At 48.7% G+C, this 26,375-nt stretch overlaps 2 protein-coding genes across 4 annotated transcripts in view; both read right to left on the reverse strand.

The window, feature by feature from the left end:
* The window catches only part of alphaCOP (coatomer subunit alpha), a 28,839-nt gene extending 27,706 nt beyond the window's left edge, over positions 1 to 1,133 (reverse strand). Inside the window, exon 1 of the mRNA XM_075671855.1 lies at positions 768 to 1,133. Within this exon, the coding sequence (XP_075527970.1) occupies positions 768 to 995 (228 nt within the window). The 5' untranslated portion in view covers positions 996 to 1,133. The remainder of the gene's footprint in view (positions 1 to 767) is intronic.
* A 5,313-nt stretch (positions 1,134 to 6,446) lies between these two features.
* LOC142560069 (uncharacterized) lies at positions 6,447 to 25,441 on the reverse strand. Of its 3 annotated transcripts, none has more exons than XM_075671857.1 (5): positions 25,067 to 25,441; positions 15,443 to 16,508; positions 11,600 to 11,700; positions 11,102 to 11,192; positions 6,447 to 6,770 (listed from the first exon to the last, which is right to left on the reverse strand). In XM_075671857.1, exons 2-5 carry the CDS (start codon positions 16,357 to 16,359, stop codon positions 6,644 to 6,646), a joined length of 1,236 nt encoding a protein of 411 aa, XP_075527972.1. In that variant the 5' UTR covers positions 16,360 to 16,508; positions 25,067 to 25,441; the 3' UTR covers positions 6,447 to 6,643. The 3 variants fall into 3 exon arrangements, with proteins under 3 accessions (XP_075527972.1, XP_075527971.1, XP_075527973.1); XM_075671856.1 differs by lacking the exon at positions 25,067 to 25,441 and adding an exon at positions 17,955 to 18,159 and having other exon boundaries at positions 15,443 to 16,504; XM_075671858.1 differs by lacking the exons at positions 11,102 to 11,192; positions 25,067 to 25,441 and having other exon boundaries at positions 15,443 to 16,730.
* Between the last annotated feature and the right edge of the window lie 934 nt (positions 25,442 to 26,375).

Genomic DNA, 26,375 nt, shown 5'->3' on the forward strand with positions numbered 1-26,375 from the left:
AGTGCTGCTCACACAATGCAACCCACAAGTACGCTACAACAGCAGCTAATTTGGAATTTCACACAGGAAACTCAAGAAACAGGGGTTCCACTCGCAGCCATCTGCACATTCTGTAACATCCGGTAGAAACACCCCTCAACGTACCTTGAAAGGTTACGGACTTTCTGACAGGAAGCACACAGTAAGGTCTCACGAACTGGAAGTCTGCAAGTAGCTGATATCCCCGTGTTAAAATCTGAAATGTGCAGTATGGCAAGTCGACGGGCACCATTCAATGTGCAAGGTGCCAGGAATGTGTACAATAGGTAGTCTACACTGATATCGGGTACTTATGACGAAAATTGTACCAATACGTTAAACTGAGGGATATTTGCAATAGCAAGAGACCAAAGATGACGACTTCGGCATAGGCAAACATCGACAAAGTACGTTCCCGAGCCCATCCATACAACGTGCGTAGGCCGAAATTTTACAGCCTAGCTAGCAAACAATATGCACGAGTTATTATACTAAACCGCAAATTACTGCACCTAACTCCAACGAGACACAGACATACTATTGCGATTAGTGATGATGCACAGCAGTATATTGGGCGTCTCTCCTTGTCTGTTGTCAACTTTGGTGGAGTAACATTCCGGCTATCATTTTTTTTCCACTTCTAGTTCGCACGTTAACATTACAAGACTCGTAGCTCACGGCGTCTGAGTGTCCGGCTTCGGATGTCGGTTAACGTTGAATGGCTCGTTCATTTCGCTGGGTTGCCTCACCTTGATTTGATAGTCGTCGCCCCCGGAAACAAACAGCGGCTGTTGGTTGTGGAAGCAGATGCCCCTCACAGGACCATCGTGCTCGTCAAATTTGTCGAGAAGCGTGCACATTCGGTAGTCCCATAGCTGTATGACACCGTTGTGGAGACTCGCCAGGATCCATGGCCTCTTTGGGTGAAAACTCAGCCCCTTGACACGGGCCGATTTGGTTTCGAACTTCGTCAGCATTCTAACTCTTGTCTTCGCTGAACGCTAACGAACGAAACTGCTTTATTTAGAACGATTGCTTGCCCGAAAACATTAACTTCGGTGTCGTGGCAAATCAACAGGCACGCCAGCACCGCAGCCGACCTGTCACTTCCGTTTTCAGTAGCGACTTCAGCGCCACCGGACGCGCGAGAAATACTGATACTTCAAGTAAATGTCTTGTGTTCTGTGCTTGTATCATAATTTAGCATTAAAATACTTGGAAAGAAACTGAAACTAATGAAAATCATATTTTTAATGTTTCCTCTGCTGCGCTGCCGCTGAGCGGCTGCTGGAGTCGTGCTGCTGGATCCATGGCTGGATCTGGCTGGATCCCTGATAGATCAGCTAACCCCTTTCGCAAGAATGGCGCCTACTTCAAACGCTTGAAGCAACAGTCGTTTACTTCTAGGCTAATATATTCCTTTAATTACCCTGAACCACACCAGTTCTGCATTGTGCGTTAGTATTTATGCAATAATTGTGGCATAAATTAAACTCCTTGTTTTTAACATAAGCGTGCTACCAGCGCGGACGACCCTTTGAGCGTAGGTTAACCTGTACAGTTAACCTAAAGAGCAATTACATTAACACTATGAACTGCTAAAAAAAATGAGCCGACCTTATACAGCGAGTGCAACATTTAACTGAACGGCACAGAACCGCTCGGTAGAGCGGCAAGCACACTATGTGCACTCTGGAGCATGGAGGAAGGAAATGAGAGGAGGTAGCACACCGAAACGCGATTGAAGCCAAACCGGTCGGCCCAACACGTAATCGCACGTCAAAGTGCGCGGTTGGTTTCATTTTTCCCGCCCTCCAGGCAGAGGCACAGCAGGGTAGCTGAACAAGCGTGCACCAAATATATACTACTGGCAAAACTACTGGGAACCAAACTTCTCAGCAAATGTCGATTCTTGCTCCGTGATCTCGACGCAAGAGTTGACGTGTTGACGTGCTGATCGACACGCTTAGGGCACTTTCCAGTTCATCTATCGGTCAATATACCAAGGGAAGATATTATGCAAAGCGAAAACCAAATATGCAGAAATCATCGGCGATCATAGGCCCTCAATCGAAATGCTGCTCGTAGCAGTGTCTAGAATTTAGCTATGTCTCTGAAATGCAACGCATTTAATTCAAATCGGTACAGGGGTTCTCTCATAAAGGCATTTATGCATTTTACGTGCATTTGAATTGGCGGTATCGGAGTTGGGCTAGGGCTATAGCTTCCGTTTATTAAAGCTCTCTCGCTCGCTCGTTCGTTAGAACGAGCGAGCGAGAGAGGTCACGCTCCCTTTCAGTGGGCGCGTTTCCTCGACTTCTCTCGTCCAAGCCCGACCACCGTCATACCTCCGACCTACCACGAAAACGGCCGAAGAAAGCTACTCGCTTTAATAAACGGAAGCTATAGCCCTGGCCCAACTCCGATACCGCCAATTCAAATGCACGTAAAATGCATAAATGCCTTTATGAGAGAACCCCTGTACCGATTTGAATTAAATGCGTTGCATTTCAGAGACATAGCTAAATTCTAGACACTGCTACGAGCAGCATTTCGATTGAGGGCCTGAATATTTTTACAAAGATTGCCGAAAATCAGTAAGGTTGAAAAAGAATATAGAAACACGAAGTTTACAAAACCGTTACTCAGCACCAAAAAACATATTGCAGTTGTGTAAACTTCACACGTTATAAGATAGAGCAAACAAATATGCTATAATAATTTTACCTTACGTGAATCTGTTACAATGTTTACGAGGGTTTCGGGAAAGTCCTGCTCACAAATATGAGTGGTTTATTTGAGAGCCATGTATAACCATGAATTTCGTTCGCTTTAGATGTACTATTAGATGCGATTTGCAGAACTGTGATATCACTTTTTCATTGCCAAATCACAGGGTTGTAAACTTGTTTCGTTTTTGTCTTGTTTTCAATTACCGATTTTCAACAAATTTTAATGAAAGTATTAACCTTCATTCAAACATGCACTTCCTACAGTCACTATATCTTATATTTCTCTTTTGAATGCGACAAATTTCGTCAAATTCGGCACAGTGGTTGCCGAGCACAAACTATTTCTTCTTTCCCGTGTATTTAGGTAGAGTCCCAGCAAGCAAGGAATTCCAGACGCGCTGTATACAGCCGAATGCAAAATTCGCAAAGGCAGGGCAGGCCTTCAGCACATGGTTTGGTCGCGCCCCCTCAAACGGAGTCACGTCCAACAGAAAGATCGCTCTTCTTTAGAAATCAGCTCTGTGGAGCAGTGGGAGACCGCGCTGCTCAGCTCCGATCCGGAAGTGCAAGTGCGACTGGTCCGGATGGCTGAAATCACCGCCGGGGCACGAGGGCTCCTGGCTGCCGCCTAAAGGGGGAAGACAGAAGACTATCTCCCACCTCTTTCCCCTTCCCTTGACCCCCCTCCCGGGCACACAAGCGAGAGCTTTAGTTTAGGCGACGCAAGCGGATTGCGTACGCAAGAACTATAGGGCCACGGTACTGCGCATGCGCAGACCCCTACGTCTGGGGCTGCGCATGCGCCGTAGCATCACTCCTAGTTTTTGCGTACGCAAGCCGCTTGGGTCCCCCAAACTAAAACTATCTATTGAAGTTGTTCTCTCTCTCTCTATCTCTCCCCCCCCCCCTCTCAGATGCGTTGTCCTTCGATTGGGCGAGCTCCTCGCGTTATGCCTCGTCTGTGTGCAACGATGGCAGGGGAAACCGACTGCTCGTCCCACGACGAACGCTGCCTGTTGTTCTTGAACTGCGCCGTTGTAAAGCGCTCACGGTGTCCCAAGTGAATGGCAATGGGCGCGCTGCTTGAATCTGGCCAAATTGCCGCGGCCCTATCACTCTGTTGAAAGGCATTGTCCTGATGCGTTAACAAACATGAGTGACAGGAGAAATTACTGTGCGCCCCAAGCCCCCTGAACGCTCGCTTGAGTTCTCCCGCGCTCTCTCGTAATGTTTCATGCGCACAGCGCGTACGAGCTCCGCGGTTTGGATAAAATTTGTAGACGCGTAGGGTACAGCCACAGTAAAACATTCGCGCCGCAATTTAAATGAGGCGCCTATTTTTTAAGAGAGCTAGGAACGATTACAAACTACCCTAGTCCCTCGTCATGCATTTTCCCAACTCGTTCGCCGAAAGATCGGGGCTAAGGCCGCTAAGCTCCACCTTCACTGACTCTGCGTCATGATGTGACGTCGTGTCGTCTACTTCCGGTTGTCTCGCAGGTAGAGCGCGAAGCCTCTGCAACGTTAGTCTCAAGGAGGTTATATACCCAGCTTTATATAACCTCCTCGCCGTGTCCCTAGCTGAGCTGCACAACGCGGCATAGGATAAAATACTCCTGAAGAAGCTAGCTCACCGTTCGGCTAAGGAGCCAATGTTAAGCCAAGGAGGTTATACATAACCTCCTTGGCTCCCGCTCGTCGGTACGGGTGCGAGCGGTACTAATAGACGTGGCTTGGTTGCGCTATGTTGCGCGTAGACCTCTACTTTCATGTACAATACAACAATGGACCCTCGAAAGTATCGAGCAGACGAGGAACGGAGGAGCCCAAAGGCTCGGCAGAGACTACAGAGGTATGCGATGCCCACTGAAGTGGAAAGGCAGTAGGCGAAGTGATGGGCCGACGTGCGGCCGCGGTGCAGTGCTATGGAGCGGCTCACCGACTATAATTCTTAAATTGCAATGTGTCGTAAAAATAATTACAGTAAACTCTCAGTTGTACGAACGTCGGTTTATCGAATATTTCAGAATAACGAACTTTTTAAAGATCCCCGGCAGTTTTCTTATACATTCTAGGCAAAAATGCTTCACTTAAACGAATTTCGGAACAGTCAATATTTCAGTTTAACGAGCTCGCTCAGAGGACCAAGGCTTGCGCTCCATTGTACTGCAGGCGCAACCGATGCCCGCCCTCATCAAACCGCCGCTCCAGCGGCAATGTAACGTCGCTGACGCTACAGCGCCCCTGGGGCAAAGTGGCGGCGCAGAAAACGAACGAGGCATGGCCTCCGAGATTGTCCGCACAAAACAAGCAAGCATGTAATCTCGGAGGCCATAAAGTAACATCGCTGGCGCTTACAACGCCGCCAGAGCAAAGCGGCGATCTGTCACACCACAAACCATGTGGTGCGTGTTTTTTTCCGACCGGCTAATCGTGGCATGGTCGTCATCTCTTTAACCATGTGGTGTGTGTTTTTTTCCGACCGGCTAGTCGTGGCATGGTCGTCATCTCTTTCTTTCCAGTCTCGTCGGCTCTGCGTGTGCACACAAACGACCCACGGGGTGTGTTTTTCATTGAAACACTATGGATGCCATGTCTTTTGCTCCATGAATTGCACTTCAAACTTTTGACTCTCTCTGTCACATCTTATGTTGGTCTAGTGAATATTCAGTTTAGTGAACTTTCAGTTAAGTGAACATTTCCCTCGGTCCCTTGAAGTTCACTCAAGTGAGAGTTCACTGTAGTGACGTTTCGTTAAGTAGCTGAATATGTGCTTCGACTTCTCGTGCTAGTGATGTCCACCTCATCGAATAATCTTGCTCGAGGACAAGAATTATGCTATCTGCCACAGGCGATTTTCGAAAAATTCCCCAGAAAACTTAAAAAATGACCCGGAACCCGTATTTTGCTCCAGGTGGGACGTATTTTACAGGTTATAGACGCTCCTTCGCGTCTCTAGTTTAAATGCTAAACTTAATTAGCCGATATTGATATAAATCACGTATGCTAATTACAGTAGTGAACAGTAAGGTATGGTATCCTAGCTGTGAGCTTATGTGATCAGAATGTTGGTGCTGCGTTATGCCAGATCGCTAGACCATAGCCAATAGTCGCTTGAACACGCACTGCGATCGTACTTTATTCACACCGCGTAGCCTACACCCCACCGTATGCATAACTTGCGTATTCCAAGAAGGTATTACAAGGAAACAGTAATATCAACCAGTAGCGAAAATACGTGAGCGCTGGTGAGGCACATTTTAATGATAGGTACGGTGACCGAGCAAAAGGTTTGGCATGTTACTACAGGTTTAATATACAGTGCAGCAAGAGATCAAAGGACGAGAGAAAAGGAAATAACGCATACGCATCCACTCGCACAACAAAAAAGGTGGGGGGGGGGGGCAGCAGTTTCGGCTTCCCCCACGGGAGCCTCGTTCACAATGAAATTTCATAGTGAACGAGGCTCCCGTGGGGGAGCCGAAACGTAACTATATTTCTTGGACCATTGTGGTCGGTGTCCGGACCTCTTCCTTTTACGTATGCATCAGCCCCACCAGACGGGCTTCCGTCATAGTCTCGACTTCATTAATATAGTTCACACCTCGCCCTATTGAGTAGCTATTGAATTACGTATTTCACAAGAGTAGGTAACAACAACAACAACAGCAGCAGATCTTGTCTGCATCGGAAGACTAAGCAGTAACCGGAACCTTTATTGAACTCTAGCGAGAAGCTTAGGCCTTTCTTCGACAACCAGGAAACAAAGAGGGAGTGTAGTGTATGTGCATGGCAGTGTTACAAGCGCCTATACAGAAATGGCTTGCAGGGCGCTTCGCAAAGCGAATAAATCAAACTCGTGTTGGCACGAGATGCAAATAAAGCGGCTTCTTTCAGCCGCACGACTTTCGCACGACGAAGCGCAGCGTGCCCCCACACTCCTTGCAGTCGCTCCGGGTGTTGTCGTTCTTCCTAGGAATGTGCCAGCAGCGGGTACAGCGTACTTTGTACTTCTTGTACCTGCGTCACAGCAGAAGCACGCACAGAGGAAAGTAAATGCGCGGGTAGTAGTGCCAATACCGCATGGCGAGCGTGGCGGGTTCTCGGCTCCCGTAATCACAAATACATGGCCTTAGAGATGTGATCCTGTGAACTCGAGATAACCATATCGCTTGTGTTGTGATTTGGGCGTCCAAGTCGCAACACCTAGCAATGGCTCTCTCGCGGAACATGATCTCAACTCTAAGGCCATGCTTTTAGCAAATGCCGGAAGCAACTGCGGGGGCCGAAAATCCGTCACGGTCGCCATGCGGTTCTGGCACATAAAATCGCAGAATGTAATTGCATCTTAATTTAATTTAATTCTGCGGTTTTACGTGCCATAACCACAATCTTATTAGGAGGCACGTCGTAGCGGAGGGACTACAGATTAATTCTGACTACTTCGTTCTTTAGCATGCAGCCACGTGGTACACAAGCATTTCTGCATTCTGCCCCCCGCATCGAAATAAGGCCGCCACGGGTGGGATCGAACCCGCGACTTAGTCACTGCGAGCTACCGCGGCGAGTACACGGACGCAAGTAAACGCAACGCAGAATGACATTCGCCCGACGAGCCCTTTCGGGACGCCCCCTAGCGATATGAAAGGATCACTTGTTCACGCAGTCGCAATGCAGTGGTAGTACGGGAGGCTGTACGTCACTCTACTGACCACCAGGCTTCTGACCAGTTTGAGTGTGTCTGCTTCCTTCATGCCGTGTACTACCACTGTACGAAGCACGAAATGCAACAAGCGGACGCAATCCTGAGGAAAGCCCTCAAGACGGCGCTCCACCTACCGCAGTCAACATCGACCGACAGACTCCTAGCCCTGGGGCTACACCACAGTCTCGAGGAGCTCCAAGAAGCGCAGATAATCGCGCAAATGCAAAGACTAAAGCTATCGGCAACGGGCAGAAGACTCCTGAGCAGATACGGCGGTGAAGCTACCATAAAGGAGACACAAAGCACGGAGACGATACCGGACGAATACAGAAACACCATCAAAGTAGCACCGATACCCGGCAATATGGACCCGAACCTACACATGGCACGAAAACAAGCAAGAGCAAAGTATGTACAAAGAACACTGGCAACTGGACACGACACAATGTACGTAGACGCCGCTACCTACACTCAGGACAGAAACCACAAGAAAAGCAAAGTCGCAACGGTGCTCAACTCGGACCTAAAAGAAATCACCAGTGCATCAATTCGGAAGTGTACGGTAGTTGAGGCCGAAGAGGCAGCCGTGGCTCTAGCGTCAGCGGAGGGCTACCGATCCAACAGGTCCTTAACCATACTCACAGACTCACAAGCAGCATGCCGCAACTACCTAAACGGCAGAATCAGCCACAGCGCGCTCCGCATCCTCCGCTCAAGTGGCAAAACCGTCAACAGCCAGGCCAAACACACGATAGTTTGGGTGCCGGGACATACCGACATTACGGGAAATCAGGAGGCCGATAGGATAGCTCGAGGGCACGCAACAAACCGAGCATCCAACAATCCCGACCCCGCTGAAGAAACCGAGCCGGTAGCCCAAAGCTGTTCAGAGATACTAAACTAATACAGAGGCATCAGACGAAAATACCCGCCCCCTCACAAACAACTAAATAGAGAAGACGCCGTAGCATGGCGACAGCTACAAACTGGAACATTCCCGTGCCTAAACATGCTAAGCAAGATCTACCCCACGCAGTACGAGAGCAAGTGCCCATGGTGTGGAGACAAACCAACCCTATACCATACCAGATGGGCTTGCCAGAAAACAGAAGGGCTAGCCATAATAAAAAACCCGAGTGCGGAACAGTGGGAGAGGATGCTATCCAGCGACATCCTGAAAGTCCAACAAGGACTAGTAAGGCGTGCACGCAGGGCAGCTACCCTCAGCGGAGCCCTGGACTAGGGGAACCGACCCTGTAGAGAAGATGGAAGACTCCATCTGAAGCCGCAAAAATCCACTGCAAAATAGAGCAAATAAACGTTTTTCATCATCATCATCGCAATGCATTGTTTTCTTCAGTTAAACACGTGATTTGGCCTTATAATAAACCGACTGGTTGTTTGCGCTTGCTCGATCGGGTCACTGTTTTTCCTCTCGGCCCCGTTAGCACGTGCAGTACACAGCGCCAAGAAAAATGAACGTACGCAGACCAGACTTACTCATCGCCCCGACATATATAGCATGCCCGATACACCTCAAAGGGGCATTAAAAAGAAAATTCGCCGACGATTACGATACTCCGTAATGCGAATATTGAGTGCAGCTCTATACGTGTTTTCACTTCGCGATATATTGACTGGCGTGGACAATCTGTCTCGTACGGCACGTTGCAAAACGGAGCGAAGTGTGGCGCGACTACCTCGCTAATCTGGAGATCGCGAGAGGCAACGCGTGGGTGGCGCGTGGACGCGACTCACAGCAGCCGCCGCAGACAGACAGACCTCTGTTCATGCAGCGCTTTGTTTCCATACAGACGACGCGCGCGCTACGCTGGCGCCATCTCGTAGCCGTAGTCGCCGCACTACGCTTTTCTCACGCTTTCGCCATACCTTCCCCCCTCCGCTTTCCCCCTCGCATCTTTCATCCCCTGCTGCACTCCGCGTTCGCTCTTTCATTCTTCGTCGTGCTCGTTCGTTCGGTCACGCCGACGGGTGCCGCAGGAACGGGCGCCTAAGAGCTGCGCTCTGAAAACAATACGAGCTGCATTAGCAGACCGCGCTTTTGAAATAGAGGGTGTCCAAATCCAAGCCCCGGGGACACTTGCATATCAGTACCGAAAGAAATAAATCTCGAATGACATGTTTATGCATACTGCATGCGCCGGAAGTGATTGCGAAGCCAGAAACACGTCATGGCCACCATGTTTGAAGGAAGGTTTGGTAAGGCTAGAAAAGACGCACAAAAAGAAAGACTGGAAGCGACGCCATCTCGATTTTGCTACAGAAGATCCCTTTTTACTAGGAGAATGGCGCAACAAATCCGCGATGTCATGGCAATTTGGTGCGGGAAAGTCAAGGTTGAGTTATCACCTGTCTTTCGTTTGAGTTTTGTCTGGTCTCTTTGATTGAAATGAAAATAGAAGAAAGATGCAGTCACCACCTAAGGATGACGGCTACTCTTCTTCACATAGTTACAAAATATTTTTAAAAATTCAGAGCCCTTCTACTATGCGAAGATGGAAGACCAGAGAAGCTGTTTAGCGCACACAGAGGTGACTCGAATATTGAACAAAAGTACGAACATATTGTCATAATCTGTGGTCATCGTGGCAATATAGGTACGCACACACATAAGCGTATCACCTCTGTTACTTAATTTTTCCGTCACGTAAGACAATGAATGGCTCAAACCACCTTAAGCAACGGCTCATACCCCCGTAAACACTGCCGACATACGACGACAGACGAGAAGTGAAATTCAACACTGGAATGATGAGCAGCAACGAAGCCAGCTATGGAAGATGACAACGCTCGAGCCATTGCTGATGATGATAGTTTTTTGCACAACGAAACCAGCTGTGGAGGAAGACGACGACGACTAACGCTCGAGCAGTGGCACTAGCGCGTTTGTGCGGTTCGCGCCGAGAATTTTTTAATAATCCTTTTTGAAAAAGTTGAACAAAACATTTCTTCAAAAACATCTGATCTTACCCTTGTGCCTGGGACCTCTTTGGGTCCCACGTGTGACAAGGCTAGTTCAAGGGCGCATTACAGGTCTCCGAACCCACAGGAGTATGTGCCATTGAGCTTCAACCCTTTCTGCACTATCACGAGGATCGGCCCACATGATTTGTTTTTGTCAACATCTCGGACATATCTTTTTTCCACATCCTAGCCATAGACAACTTCGCTGTAAAAAGAACACTGTAAGATAAGAAGAGACAACGTTATGGGCGCGAAACACCTAGAGCACAACACTTCTATGCATACGCGAGCATGGCTAATCAGTTCTGCGGATCTGGTAAAGCGGAGAAACGTTGATAAAAGGGGAAAAAAATGGTCCACCAGCGTACAGCACGAAGCTACAAAGGAAACCCATAGGGACTTCTCAGAAAGAAATATTCGCAGTTGAAGAAAAATTTTCCCTCGTCCAAGGATCAAACCAGTTACCAGCGTCTTGCCTCGACGGTCGCTCCATCAGAGCTAACCAGGAGGCTAGAAGATCGCAGAGCTGGGACGAATGAATCGACAAGTAGTAGTACAGGAACACTGAATATGGCAAATAAGTTCTGCGCGAATTGTTTCTTAAACTTCTAAGGTTTCTTGCTGAGAAACCCGCATTGGATTTCTCAGTGACGTCACGTACCTGATGCCGCACGCGTTGCACAACGGTGTGCCGTCCTCGGCGTCCCTCCACAGCGGTGTTAACTTCGTGGCACAAGAGGCGCACTGTTTATCTGGAATTGTGCGAATAAATAAATAAATAAATAAATAAATAATGTGCAGATCCAATGGAAACCTTGTGTAACCTGATACGTTTGGCGAGTTAACTTATTTCGTGAATCGGTTAACTGAATGCTACGAAAGTTGGAGAGGGCTTGAAGCTTTACGCTTTATGCGTTTGCAATCTAAAAAAAAAAAAAACAGTTGTACTCCTTGCGCGTGCGCTTGCATTTTTTAGCGAAATACATGTGCGCACTGGATGCGTGTAGTCTGAAGCATATCGCTTAAAACGCAACAACGCTCGAATTTTCTACGAAACTATAGATACGTTGCGCTGAGCCTCTCCAAGAACTACTGCCGCCCATGTTCCCGGTATGAGGAAAAGGCGACAAAGTGCAGCACAATGTGCCTCCGTTCTCACCTTGGTGTTCGACGTCCTCCTTTCTGGCGTACTCAAAGTCGTCCTCCGATTCGCTTATCTCGGCGTAGTCCGGTCTTAGAACGCCTCGTCGCTGCATGTTGCTGCAACGGACGAACAACCGGGTTGAACACTCCGAGTTGTCACAATCAGTCGGCTGTGTCAAGCAGGGCGGTAATCAGAGGTATAGTATAGGTCCTGACCCCCCTCCCCCCTTAAACTATACGACTTATTATACAATCATAATTATAATTAATTATAATTGACCTGTCGAAAATTATGACCTCCCGAAAAGACATCTCGTATACTCCCCCATACACAGGTCTGTTGGGAGCTCGGTTTAGTAAAAGCAGGTTCGCCGTGTGGCAATGGTGATGCCCCTGTAGGACAGCCGCTTCGGTTCGAACAGGAGGCAACGAAGTGACGAACGGTCGCTACAGGTCTAAAGTGTCGGGAATGCCACGTAAACCGCAGAGACAGCCGAACATCTTAGAGGGTGAAGGCGCGGAGTGGCCCGTATACTTTTGACAAAGGCTGTAGTTACACAATGCATCGACAGCACTTCCGCAGGCACCAGTAATTACGGTATTCGCAAAATATGGAGTCAGCCGTCTTTATGTTCTCTTTAGAAACGGGCCTAACTACATGCACAGCCGCCGTCATGCTTAGCCCGAACACGCCTTTCGCGTCGTCTTGATTCTACTGCGGGAGGTGCTAGTGATTTCTGGATGGGTTGCATGGAATTTCCTTGTTTAACGAGTATTCTTTCCAAAACACTGAAAGATCTGCTCCTTACAAGCAGTGTTTGTTCAAGTTAAGCCGTTAGAAATGTGTCTTCTGTGTTCATATCAAGCTTGACGGCGGCTGTACAATCTGAGATAGGCCAACGCAAGTGAAGGCTCACAATGCCTTTTCGTATCCGCCGCAAAATTTGAACTTCGGATAGACATACAAAACAACAAGAAAAAGAAAACGCTGCACAATATATTACTGAGCATTTTTCTTCGCCCATCTATTTATCCTTCCGCAACAGAAGCCGAGGACCGTTCACATTTTAACGTAAGCACAGACTCGTAGAGCGGAAAAGAAAAATAATTTCAACAAACTTCACAGACAAACTAACAATTGGTCAAACAAGAAATGTCGCTAAAGCCTTAGAAAGGAGCGTTACGCAGTCGACTGAGGCCAAGACAGTCGGACCAACACGTGATCGTCACATTAGAGCGCGTGGTAGGTTCTAGCGCTTCCACTCGGCAAAACTACCGGAAACCAATGAAAAAAAAAGAAAGTAATAAATTTATGGAAAAAGACACTACACGAGAGCTCATGTTTCTTCCTCGTCCCTTGTCCGTCGTGCTATTCTTCGTCAGTAACTATTTCTGGGGTTTTACGTGCCAGAACTACGATCTGATTATGAGGCACGTCGTAATGGGACGGGGGGCAATGCGGAATAACTTCGGCTACCTGGGGTTCTTTAACGTGCACCAAGTACACGTTTTGGGCGTTTTTGCATTGCGGTCGCCGCGGCAGGGATTCGCTCCCGCGTCCTCGTGCTTAGCAGCGCAACGCCATAACGCATCACAGTGGGTGAACCAAACATTCTCGGCCAATACGCCGAGTCTCAGAGGTCATGCGTGGGGACGACACTGCGAGGGAAAGAGCGAAGGGAATGGCTTCACCAATAGATCGCTTGCCAAGGCTTGCTAAGTGACATAATGCTCAATCCTTATTTCCTTTTTCCATGGTTCGACCGCTGTCGATCAATTGGAGCATCTTTCTTCCTGTGACCCTCACCCTTGTTTGGGTTATAAACTGTAACCTAATTGAGAGACCGAGTTGTGCTTTCTTAATTCAGATGATGAAAGGGGGGCCAATATTTTCTAGTAACAAAGCAGTGGCCTTGGAATAAAAGAAAAAAATGCTACAGAACTGCCAAGTTTTGATACGCATGCCAGGTTAACAGTTACGAGCTGTGAACGATACCAGAAACTTGGTCCCGCAGTTTCGAGTCAGCGTCATCAGCACAATCTGCGCTGAATAGGACCAGGTCTTCCTGCAATGCCTTTCAGCAATTTTTAATAATCACCTGTGAGAGATAGCATAATTCTAGTCCTTGAGCTGGCCCACTCGAGGAGGCGGACATTGCACGATAAACGAAAATGCATATATTCAATAATTAAAACATGAAGTAAGTTTTTTAACTAGTTACCTTATGGTAGATATTGCAATTTACAAATTGTAGCCGGCGAGACTGCAAGGCATATACACTTGAAAATAATTCCGTGGATGACCCCATTTCCGAGATATTCGCCATCTAAGTTGCGGTAATAGAGCACTGTCGTTTCACTTTGCATAACGAAACGCCGTTTTATGCATTGAAGCACAAAATTAACTGGACCGGCAGTATATTTCTTCGCAGAGTTCAGGAATTAGTACTTAGACACTTGTCATCCCGCCAATTCGCTCGAAGTCGATCCATCGCCTTGGGAACTCCCTGGCTATAGTTTTCAACGTATGGGGGGTTCCAGCAAGTACGGACGCGAACACAAGTAAAAGGAACGGACAGGAAAACACTGGTCTAACGAGCGTTCTCCAGCGTTGTCCTGTCCGTTCCTTTTACCTGCGCTCGCGTCTGTAATTGGTGGAACCTCCTATACTTTCACCATGCACCAAGTGGCCCAGGAAGCCACGTTACTATACAGTTTGCAAATTGCGATATGTTCCGTAAGGCTTAAATCAGCTTAAAAACTGTTATAGTGAATTTTTGTTAATCAAGTATGAATTTCGATTTCTCGTGCAAGAACTGTCTGCCTATTTGGGCAATCCAGCTCAAGGATTTGAATTGCGCTATCTGCCACAGGTGATTTCAACGTATTCGCATAAACATCCTGTATGTAAAGGTTTATCAGTGCGGCACTTGCAACTACGTTGTTCCTTGCGCGGAAAGACAAAGGCTTCGAATTTAGCTCATCGTGGCATACGCTATTAGTGCACAACGGCTCACTTGGGCCGCGATCGGACACCGTAGTTCGAAACGCACGTTCAGTTTGCGTTCGGTTTTCCCCTCACGCGAAACTGAGCGCAAACTGAACGTGCTTTTCGAACAACGATCTCCGCTCGCACCCTTGAGTTTCCCCGAGGGTACAGTTGAAGCAGCCGTTCGCGGAAGCAAATTGTACCGCCATTAACCGCAGTGTGCGGTCGAACATCGCATGCCGCGACCGGAACAAAGCCACAATTGCGTTCCCATTCGTTTTCGCCCTTCAGTCTGGCCGGAACGGCCTACGATAAGAACTGTATAGAATCGGGCCTGGTTTGCTATACGTTTTCGACCACCCACGTGTCCGCACCGAGCTATACACAACTGTTTCAGCCGCCGATGCAATTTGGTAACCAGAGATAGCATGAAGCAGTTTTAATAATATTTGGGGTTTTACGTGCCAAAACCACTTTCTGATTATGAGGCACGCCGTAGTGGAGGACTCCGGAAATTTTGACCACCTGGGGTTCTTTAACGTGCACCTAAATCTAAGCACACGGGTGTTTTCGCATTTCGCCCCCATCGAAATGCGGCCGCCGTGGCCGGGATTCGATCCCGCGACCTCGTGCTCAGCAGCCCAACACCATAGCCACTGAGCAACAACGGCGGGTGCATCAAGCAGTTTTGATGTTCTTTTATTTCATCCATTCGTTCGGACAATATGCAGCCCTTCTGCTTATCGATTTGGGTGTGCCTTCTTCGCACAGATATACTTTTTTGCTTTGCTTTGATGATGGCATATGTGGTCATGAAAAGCGGTGAAAAAGAACACGCCTTATCCTAGAGCGATGAATAAGCCGTCTCACTTGAAGTAATGCTCCATCTTCAGCTTCGGCATTCCGTTGACCAGCTGGAGACGCATGTGAACCACGGCGCCCTTGAAGTTGGGGTCGTCGGCACTGGGACTCTTTCGCGGAATCGCCTTCTTTCGACGACCGCCGCTCTGCGACGAAATCGGCGCAGCGCTCGAGCAATGTTCCCCTGGCGAACCGTTCGAGTTGTCCGCGACAGTTGCTGGTCTGTCAGGCATAGGCGGCGACGTCTCGGCGGGTTCAGCCGGTGGCTGCTTCGAAGACTCCGCTGACGTCGCTCTCGCGGGAGGCGAGGCCTGGACGGAGACACGAACTGAATGGCCCGCTGCTTCGGCCAGGGGCATAAGCGACGACTCTGCCAGGGTCTTCAAGCTCAGCGAGGCCACCGACGGCTTGGCAGGATTCGTCGGCTCTGTAGTTGAGCAGGATTCGCCGTCGACTTCCCTCGACACGACGTCGCGGTTGCAGAGCATGGCCGCGTCGCGGGCCACTATCTCTTCGGCCAAAAAATGAATCTTCATAAGCCTTTCTGTCTCACCAGGGGCGTCAAAAGGTTCCGAGTCTAGGTTCTGCGGAAACAACTCCGTATAGTGCGACGGCGTAGGCAAAAGTCCAGAGTTGATATCGGCAGGGAAGCTGTCCGCAAGGTACCATGTACTTCCAGTGGCCCTCCAGTGAGCACGGTTCGCCTTGCTAGGGGAATAAGGCCGCAGATACTCATACGGCGGGCAGGCGTACTGTTGATACGGTTCACAATATCGGCTGTTGTACGGAACTCTTCTCTGCTCGTGGAATCCCTCCAAACGTCGCGTGTGTGCCGGAGGAGCTGCCCCGAGGAACAATGCAGACACAGAGTCGTCGCCGACGTCGCAACGGAGGTCCGAAGAGCAGCGGTCACTACGCGAAGTCATCGCTTCGATGACGTCTTAGCGGTGCAAGTTGCGCGCCCGTTTGGTCTCGCGGTGGATGACGAAGCACACACTAGACGTCCGGCGTCCCTAGAGGTCGTGGCGAGGTCACAGGCTGGCTGAACCAAGCACAGCGACGGCGACTGGGCTACCTGCGTGTTTCGACACAGCAACGAAATGAATGCGGTCCAATGCTCGGCGCGGCGCTTTCTGGCATTCTAGCGGGCGATAAAGTGCACAGTCATCCGTCGCCCCGCCTCTGCTCTTTCGCCGAAACACGATCGCGCCGTCACCCAGCTAACTCGCACGCCACATTGTTTTCAGCTACACATTTTTTAAGCAGCGTTTAGATACCAGAGCCGGAATCGAAGAAATGACGAGGTTAAGGTAAAGACACATTTAAGTGCCTAGCCTCTCGCTCAAAGATAGAGAGCTGCTTTGATAAGACCGCCCCATAACGGCAGATGGAAGTATTAGGATCCCTCTACATTCGTGACGAAGGCTCCGCCTGCCAGACGCCGCTGCTTCCTTCTGGTGAATATTTTTTTTCCGCCTTACCTCTGTAAGGTAAACCAGGCGGCAATTCTTAGCAATCGGCACGTCGCCGAGCTGTCGTCATATTATCCAGCACTCGAATACGATGCACTAATCGTCCCTGCCACATCTTTCTTTTTTTTTTTGCGTTACAAGGATTAACGCTTTCGATTTTATGCTTAACGACGACTACGCCGCTTAAGTGAAGTCAAGAAAAACATTGTTCATTCTAGCACAGTCATCCACATTTCTGTACAGAGTGCTGAATCGGTGAGCTGCGATGGCAAAAAAAAAAAAAAAAAGAGAGAATCTATATGTGCGTTACTGACCGGTCCGAGAGACAATGCTTGTGAGCAGCGGAAGCCACAAGTACGCCTGGACAACAACGTATTCAGCCGGGTATTTTGAGCCTAGTCAGCTGTCGTGTTATTGCTCTTTATACTGTAGCCCAGCGCTCCAGCTATCTAGATGGAAGTGACGAAGACGGTACAGATACAGCTGAAAACACCGGCTTGTACAGTCGCAAGCTACACGAGTGGATACTGCAACCTGCGCAACTCGATCGATGCAGGCATAACAATCTGGCAAGCGGTTGGCGCACTCTCTGATTCGTATAGTCCGTTGGTTTAGCCATTGTTTTAGCTAAGCGCGCTCGCGCGTCGTCTGCTAGCCTACACCGTCGCTACATACAGCGCGACATCTGTAATTGACGGAACGCGCTATGTCATGCGCATGCGCCTTGTCTTATGACCCTGCCTGCAGGCTCTAGCAGACACGGAGAAGAGAAAATAACCAGGAGGGGGCGTTACGTAACAAAACTGAAACCAAGTGGGTACAACACGTGATCACGTCAAGGTAAAGCAGATAAAGTGTAAGCGCACGCTCTCCCGAAAAGACAACAGGTGCGAAAGCAACGCACGGATACCGCACTTGCACTACGTTGCAAAGAAAGCGACGAATACCGTGCAGCGAACGACCGAAGTCGCACTATAGCATATCGCGAGAAACGAGCACAGAGCGGTACGGTTGACAAAACAACCCTACACGTGCGCGTTGATTAGAACCTACCGGAAATCAGGCCCACTGGGCTGAGTCCACCGAGCGCAGGGTGATGTGTTTCGCCGGCCTCTTGAGCATTCTTGTGACAGAGAAAAGGCGAAAGGCATGCGTTCACGGAGAGTCGGCTTGCCAAGGCTCTGGCTGCATGGCGTATAACGCTCCCTCCCTCCTCGGAGTGCACCCGCTAAATGTACAAGCTGCAAGGGTTTGCGTTGGGGGTTAGCCGCTCGATGGAACGGCCGCTCAAAGGAACGCATTTGGCGCGGCCCGTCGCGTCGGCCGAGAGAGGGTTCCCATCGCCACCGCTGCAGCGCTACTGTTCCGGGACAGTTGCGGGGGGGACAGCTGTGCTCTCCGCCCGCCGCGGCCGCGCGGTCAGGGCTTCATTTGTCTGCTTAAGACAAAAAGTCTGCTTAAGCGGCCGCCCGGCCGCTTAAGCAGACTTTTTTGCATGTTAAAAACACAGTGGGAACATTTCTTTGTTTTTTTTCTCTTTCTTAGGTCGAAATCAAAAGAAATCGCCTAACACGAACCATATAATTTGACAAAGCCGAAATTTCGCGACCGCCATGCACTGAGGCCAACTGCCCGGTTACCCGCCGTGGTTGCTCAGTGGCTATGGTGTTGGGCTGCTGAGGACGAGGTCGCGGGATCGAATCCCGGCCACGGCGGCCGCATTTCGACGGGGGCGAAATGCGAAAACACCCGTGTGCTCAGATTTAGGTGCACGTTAAAGAACCCCAGGTGGTCAAAATTTCCGGAGTCCTCCACTACGGCGTGCCTCATAATCAGAAAGTGGTTTTGGCACGTAAAACCCCAAACATTATTATCCCGATAAAGAGCTGTGTAGCGGTGTTTCACAAAATATGAATGGTAATGCCAACTGGCGATTTGCTACTGATAGCAGTACGTCAGCATCGCTGCAGTTGTCAGCGACAATTCGTGTCGGAAGTCACCTATGTTAAGTGCGCTTCTTCGAGCGTTCGCCTATTCAGTAACTCGCGTTCGACACACACGAAGCCGGTTATCCGCTATGTTAACTTGTTGCATATAATTAGTTGGTTAGCATAAAAATACTCGTTTTAAGAAGTCCGAACTCTGATCAGTCTGGTCCACAATTACAGCCGATGATTAACGCTGTTTTCCGTTTCTGGACCTGCAGAGATTTGCTGCATTATAGTTCGGCCGGTTCACGGGCATGTGCAGGAAATATGTTGCAAATGGGCACTACTAGCCTACATCAATGGTCGGAAAGAAAACAATAAAGCCAGAAGTCAGTAGCTTGAGTCCAGTTTTTCTTTTCATTTCAAAGTTCATGTACACAGAATCTGAAAGCGTTACAAGCGCAGAACTTTCCTCGAGAGAGGTTCATGTGTAAGCAAAATTTTTTCCACTGTCGAATTCAGGCTGCTAGCCCAGTTCGTCAACAATGGCCTTATGAGCTTGCTCAATAATACTCTGGAGAGGTCCTCAGCGTGGTTGCGATCCTCTTTTTCACAAGTCAGCGCCGGACATTGTGTGAAATGAGGAAGTAGTGCTGACATCAAGGTGTTACATAGCCTGCTGGTTCGTCTCACGTCTGAGCACTTCATGACATTGGCGACGAAGGAGTTTGCAGGAATTACAAGCCGCCTGAGGACGAGCACAACAATTTAGTTTGAAAAATGGTACTAAAAGAACATAATCTATTATATTACGTAATGAAATCAACCACAGACATATTTCAATATATATATATATATATATATATATATATATATATATATATATATATATATATATATATATATATATATATATGTGTGTGTGTGTGTGTGTGTGTGTGTGTGTGTGTGTGTGTGTGTGTGTGTGTGTGTGTGTGTGTGTGTGTGTGTGTGAATTAGTCACTTAAACAAAGGATAAAATATTGCAAGCCTAATTCAATTCTTTAACTTGTCAAACAACTGTACCTTTTCCTCACATGGACGTGCAACGTAGACGGCCAGGTATGCGATTGGTGCTAACTCTATATCACCTACTAGCTCACTCCACATAGTGATGAATTCAAGCTCACTCGAGAGCTCACTGGCTGCAGATGAGACGGCAGCTGGCAAGACAAGCTTCACCATCCTGCATGGGAAGTTTAACGGCTGCTTTCGCCAACCATGGCGAAACCATGTTCTTCAACCATGCATCCCGCCGTTTAGGATCGCACGGAAATTCATGATATCGGATCGTCGGATCTTTCCTTGCATTGGTGCTGCACAGCGACACACAGCAGTTGCGCGGCATGGCACTGTCTGTGCTAAAACGTCTGTTCGCACCGTACACGATCACACACGTGCGCAGATCCAGTAGGGCAGTCGTATACCATAAAGAAACCCGCTGCGACGCTTGAGACCCACTGGTTCTGCGGCGCTCGGGCGCTCTTCCTCCTGCAAAGCGTCCCGGAACAGTGGCGCCCCGACGGCGGAAACTGTAAACTGTAAACCGGCGCGACGCGACGGGCCGCACCAAGTGCGTTTCCATTGAGCGGCCGTATTGTGACTGCCGAGACTGTGGCTCGAACTTAGCAGATACAGCGGTGCTATTGCTCCATCTTTGCTGTGCAGCCCATCTTTCGAGCACTCAGTAAAGTGTAGTCGACCATGCACACAGATGCTAAGCCGAAAATACGCGCGTGTACGAGAGTTGCTGGTTCTGGCAATTGTTCTGCCTACAAGATCGGCGTTAACGATGCCCTTAACGACCGACGACAGGGCTACGATAAATCCTGCACTTACAGAATTGTCGAGTCTCTCGCAAGTGACGAGTGCCACGGTGCAGCTGGGAAGCGACGATCTCGATCTGCCGTCGGTCGGTCGACGTATGGGGCTGCGTCCGTTAGCGCAAAACGCCCAGTCATGGGCTGGCATTGGCCGAGGATGGTTTACTCCTGTTTAATCGCTGCGCACTCGTAAGCCTTTTGGCGGTACAGGAGCTTTCCGTCGCCCTGCCGTATTTACCACGGTGATCAAGTTCGTTTCTTTTTTCCTTCCTTTCTTTTTCTTTATTTGCGACTACCCTTGACGCAGCAAACATCACACGCTGCAACGTGTTACGCATAGCAAAACTGGCTTTTGGGGAATATGATGACACGAAATTCTCGGTCGCCGCTAACGTCATAAACCGCAGAGTGCTAGCTGGCAGTTACTATTAGCATAATTAAACTGAAACGCGAACAATTCCGAAGCTATTCCAATGCGTTCCGTCTCCAGGTTCACCTTCGTTTGTAACAGTTGCTTAGTTCGACTCCATGCTTAAAAAAACGACTACAGAGTAATTTCACGTCACTCTTCCAATAACGCGTAATTACGCGTAAGGTGGTCTAGTCAGCTATTTTCTGTTGACGTTTAAATTTATGCTCGTGGCAATACCACACGATGAGAGGGGGTATCTGGTTCCTTGACTTCTATACACAACGCCCTGTCTGCGTTTGCAAAAGAACAAGAACAAGAAAAGCGACAGCCGTACAGCTGCTTTGGGCGCAGACTTCGCCGGAAACCAGCGAGATGGAGCAAGTTACGTGAAAGCAAAAGCTTCGCATCTATCATATATAGCTGCAAATAGCTAATGAAGATAAACACGTAGAGCTCTAGCTGATTTAGGCATGCGTCACAGGGCGCGAAGAAAGGGCACAAAACAGACAACGAGCACTACGTGCTCAAGCATAACTGCTAGTCGGCATAGTTGGAACAGATTCATCTTAAAACTTTTTGTGCGCAAACAAACAGGGACGAAGAATGTGCGAAAAACAGGGAGAAACAGGGACGACGTCCTTGTGTTGCCCCTATTCTTCGTCCCTGTTTGTTTGCGCACAAAAAGCTACGTGCTCCCCTTTGAATGGCATTGAAGCTGACAGTGCGCTAGAAAACGTTGTATGTCAGTTTTCACGGTGTCTTCAAAGAATTAGACCGCTCACCGGCTTTATATTTAGAGCTAATTGCAGGGAGTGAGGGTGGGGAACGCTGATATGTGCGCAAATATTGAAGTGTGTGGATCAATAAGGGGTTAAACTAAAATTAATGAACCACCGTTTTCTGCCTATTTGCGAGGAGACGTTAATGTGAAACGCTCAATGTTTGTAGGTCAATTTCACTCTTCGTGGAAAATTACTTGCGCAACCGTTCCGGAGCTTTAAAAGCGTAGATTACGAACCTCCACTGGAAGTTGCCCAAAATGAGACGCAGGTTAAATTTAATGCGTGGCGAAACATCTTCGCTACTAGCTTAATTAGCAGCGTTGCAAATAATTACTGTGCCATCGTTTTTCCCCCGCATTTTTATGCGTTATACGACGTCCGCAGTCTGTTTGCTCTCTGTTCACGCTGTCCTCGCATTCGGTAAAAATAAGGGGCACGTCATGGGGGGACTTGTAGGCAAGGCCCAAGCGTGTGGGTAATTGCGGCCTTAGCAATACATTACGTATTTAAGCTCACCGGAGCGTTATGTGAGTATTCTTCACAAACGGCTCAGAATTTAGCCTACATATACCGCACTTGGAGAACAATAAGTTCCACCGTGATCAAATGTATCAAAGATGGCGGTCACACTGTGGCAAATTTGCGCGCCAATTTAAATGCGTGTGGGATAAAGTGCAGGTTTTGTAGAAAATTCCTTTATCGGGTGCTCGAAAAATTTGTACGGCGGTATCACGCTATGTTTTCCGGTGTCGGGGAAGAACTCAACGTTACGTTGAGCTTACATTTGGTGGAAATGTAAGGAGGGGTGGGGGCGGAGGTATCTGATGCGTTATGTGTGAACTTTAGTTACTTGGGAAGCCAGTCTCATGAGTGGGCAGTTTGGCAGATCCGTGGTCAGATGTGCGGAGTATTCTCCGGCACGAATCCGACTTATTTAGGAACGTCGCAAAAAATTTAATGAATTTCTCTATTCTTATTTTTTTCTCTACTTTCGTATGTTAGTCGAGGTTTGTATATGTATAGGTTTCCCGGTGTCCCCAGCTAACTCAACGCGACACCTTGTTTATCTTTGGTGAAAATTGGTGGCAAATTATGAGTAACGCTTGGCGAAGTTCGAAGCATGTGGCTTAATTACGACTTTAAGTTACAGATGCAAGCGCTGCAGTGCGTTTTATAAGTGCGTTTGCTAACGGTCGCTGAATTTAGCCCGCTGCCACGGGAGAAGTAGTACATGTTCCATCAAGATCAGATTTAGTGGAAACGGGGGGATCATTGTGGCCGATGTCCACGCGAAGTTTAGTATCGTGTCGATAAATTAAAGCCTATGGGAAAAAATATCCTCTGGCATTTGCTCGAAAGGTTTATGCCGTCGTTATCCTCAATGTTTCGCATTGCTTTAAGATAACTGTATGTAGCACCAAGTTCTCATTCAGTGTAAATGGGAGCAATGCTGAGGGTTATGTGCGGAGCAAGTTTAACGTTTCGTGCCTAATTAGGACCGTTGCTAAGGATTACTGAACCATCGATTTCACCCTATATGAGCAGTGTCCCCGCTGAACTAAACGAGTTTCCTTATTTGTATTTCGTGTAAATAGGGAACGCGTTATGGGTGACGCATAGACAAAGTTCGAAGTTTGCGGGTTAATCACGGCCTTTGGCAGTTTAAAAGCGCTCCAAAGCTCTACGAGTTTGTTTTCAGAATAGCGTATGATTTACCTGCCTGTGTACTGGAAGAACTAAGCAACAGCCACCGAGATCAAATTTGAAAATTCGCTTCCAATGATTTCCTTTGGAATAACGGGTCTTAATGAGACTCTTGAGCAGGTTGAGTATATGCTCTTGTCCGTGGATGTGTTTGCCATTTGTGTGTGTCTGATCGCACGTTATGTCTTTCACCTACACCTGGAGAAATATGCCAGGCTGTCAGCCAGGCGAATATCTCGAGCGTTCATTAAAAGATTGCATTTGTCTCTCTGGTTAAGCTTTTTTTTTTCTTCGTCGCCCCATGGTGAGAGTGAAGCTGATGGTGAGCAGGCAGGGGACCTGACTACGGCTTATGTTGGTTGTCGCCAGTACAACACAGAGGACACACAGACATATAGTAAGCCCTGCAGTGTTTCGGGTTCTTTTACTCCCGTGTAGATGATGTCCAAAACATGGCGTCTATGTCGTGCCTCCGGCTTGGCTATTACTTCCTGCACGTGCAGTTAGCAAACGCCTAGCCTTTGAGGTCTGTTTCTTTTACTCAGAGGCAATCATCGCAGGTGCGTCGATTTGGACACCACCTATTCTAGAACACTCTTCCACTGAGCACTGCACTTCAATTCAATTGCTATGAGATACCCCTTGAAACGGGGTGGTAAGTTGCGCCACCAATCTCTTGTTCTTATTATGCCTAATGTCCCGCCTATCTTTTTACACACACACACACACACACACACACACACACACACACACACACACACACACACACACACACACACACACACACACACACACACACACACACACACACACACACACACACACACACACACACAAACGCACGCGCGCGCAAAGAATTCCCAGCATCAAACTTTCTGAATCACTAACCAGAACTCTGTTTTTGTACAACTCCATTGTTTGTGGTCTCCTTACTTTTCCGCCACCAAATCTTCAAAGGCCGCTTACTAATATCTATTGCGGACATGTTTACTTTTCCTCTGCTATATCCCTAAACGCAAGGGCTTCAAAGAGGCCAGATGAGCATAAAAAGAATCACAGTGATTTCATTTGTAGGAAAAATGGCTGATACTTTGTCATTCGTTTTTTTTAACACAGACAATTAACTGCGCGAAGTGCTACACTGAACAACGTAGACTCTTAAATGCGATCTTTCTGCGAAATTTGAGCAACAACAGCGCAGGGGTAAGCGTAACATCTTTTTTCGCACATTTAAAGCGTAATATGCACGTCTCTGCATGCCCACGCACAGCGCACTAACCATCATTCCCATGGCAGCTAAATGATCACAGCGCCATGGTTCTTTCTAATGATTTTTTTTTTTTTTTTGGAGATAACTCTAAGTTTAGTACAATGTCACTCATTCTACAAAGACGTGAGGGCGCTGCAAGTGTCCCGTGCCGAACCATGCAGCAGCACGGCCGGCGCGTCCGCTATGCCTCGTCCGACGCTTACCTGTTGCAAACATTCCCGTCAAGCGTCAGAGCGTTGGTGAGGTTGTAATCCTCATGGTGCACCAGATCGGCAGCAAGGGAAACTTGCTCTGCGAAGCCGCCGCAAGAGGCGAGAAGTCGCTCGCACCCGTTTCTTGCATTGCAGCAATCCCTAAAGATGTTCTCTGCCTGTGAAGCGACGTCATCGACGCAGCAAGAGCTACGCCGCACGGTCGTTCGTCCGTGGTTACCTTACTATAGGTCCACACTGCGTGTGAGGGGCGCTACAAATAGATGAGGAGGAGACGGGCGATAGAGCACCAAACGTGGCACACGAACAGGAAAGACGAATAATCAAGCGCGCGTGGCGCGTTCACCGGGAACGCCGGCTGATGAACGACGCCTTGTACAGCGTCCATTCTGCGTAATACAAGGGTCATTCTATAAGCTTTATCGAAGGACTATGGTGATGCGAACGCGTGATGCGTGTGCACGCGACATTTCGTCGCCAATCGATTCCGTCGCCCTCTGTTTCGCATGAAACTTTATTCTAACACCAGTGCAAGTGTTGGAGTTGACTCTTGTCTATCCGCTTCTTGAACGTTTTCAATTCAGTAGAATAAACCCATAGCTCTTCGTGCATCCAAGCTCCTGCGCGGAGCGTTTCTCTCGTCCGAGAGATAGATAGATAGAGAGAGAGAGAGAGAGAGAGAGAGAGAGAGAGAGAGGACACTTCGAACATGTATGCTCATTTCAGCAGCTCATTCGCACAAGCCGGTGAAGCTGCATAAAGGCGTTCTCACCCTCCGTAAGTCATAGATTTTTGTTTATCCACACGGCCCGGTTATATAACAGGGCCGCGTCCGAACGCAGCAGCAACGCATGCTGAGTTTTCGGGCTGCCGCCCCACATTGAAGGTCTTACGACCGTTTTCTGGCGTTGCGTCTCTCGGCGTCGTCGCATGAACGCCGCCAGAGAGAGCGCCAACCCACACGAGTGGCACATGGACCAGCGCTGATTGGTCTGCACTCATCGAGTTACTTCCGGCGGTGGTGGCGCGATCTGGTATTTCTTGAGCGCGCCACCTTCACCGTCGACGCCGAGCGACGCCGGGTGACGCCGGGAAAGCGCGTACGGCTACAGGGGCTCCGACGCAGACTGTTTCGTCACCGACGCTTGCGTCCGGCTGCGCGTTCTCGGCGACGCCTTGGTCATACGGCCGCTTTTAGGGGCGCCGGCGCAGACTTTGTTACTGGCTATCCTCTGAGTGACATCTGATGCCGCCCGATGCCACCGCTCAAAGCAGTTGGCCTTTGCCGCCGTCGTACGAG

This window comes from Dermacentor variabilis, chromosome 10 (genome assembly GCF_050947875.1).
Source record: "Dermacentor variabilis isolate Ectoservices chromosome 10, ASM5094787v1, whole genome shotgun sequence".
NCBI lineage: Eukaryota > Metazoa > Arthropoda > Arachnida > Ixodida > Ixodidae > Dermacentor > Dermacentor variabilis.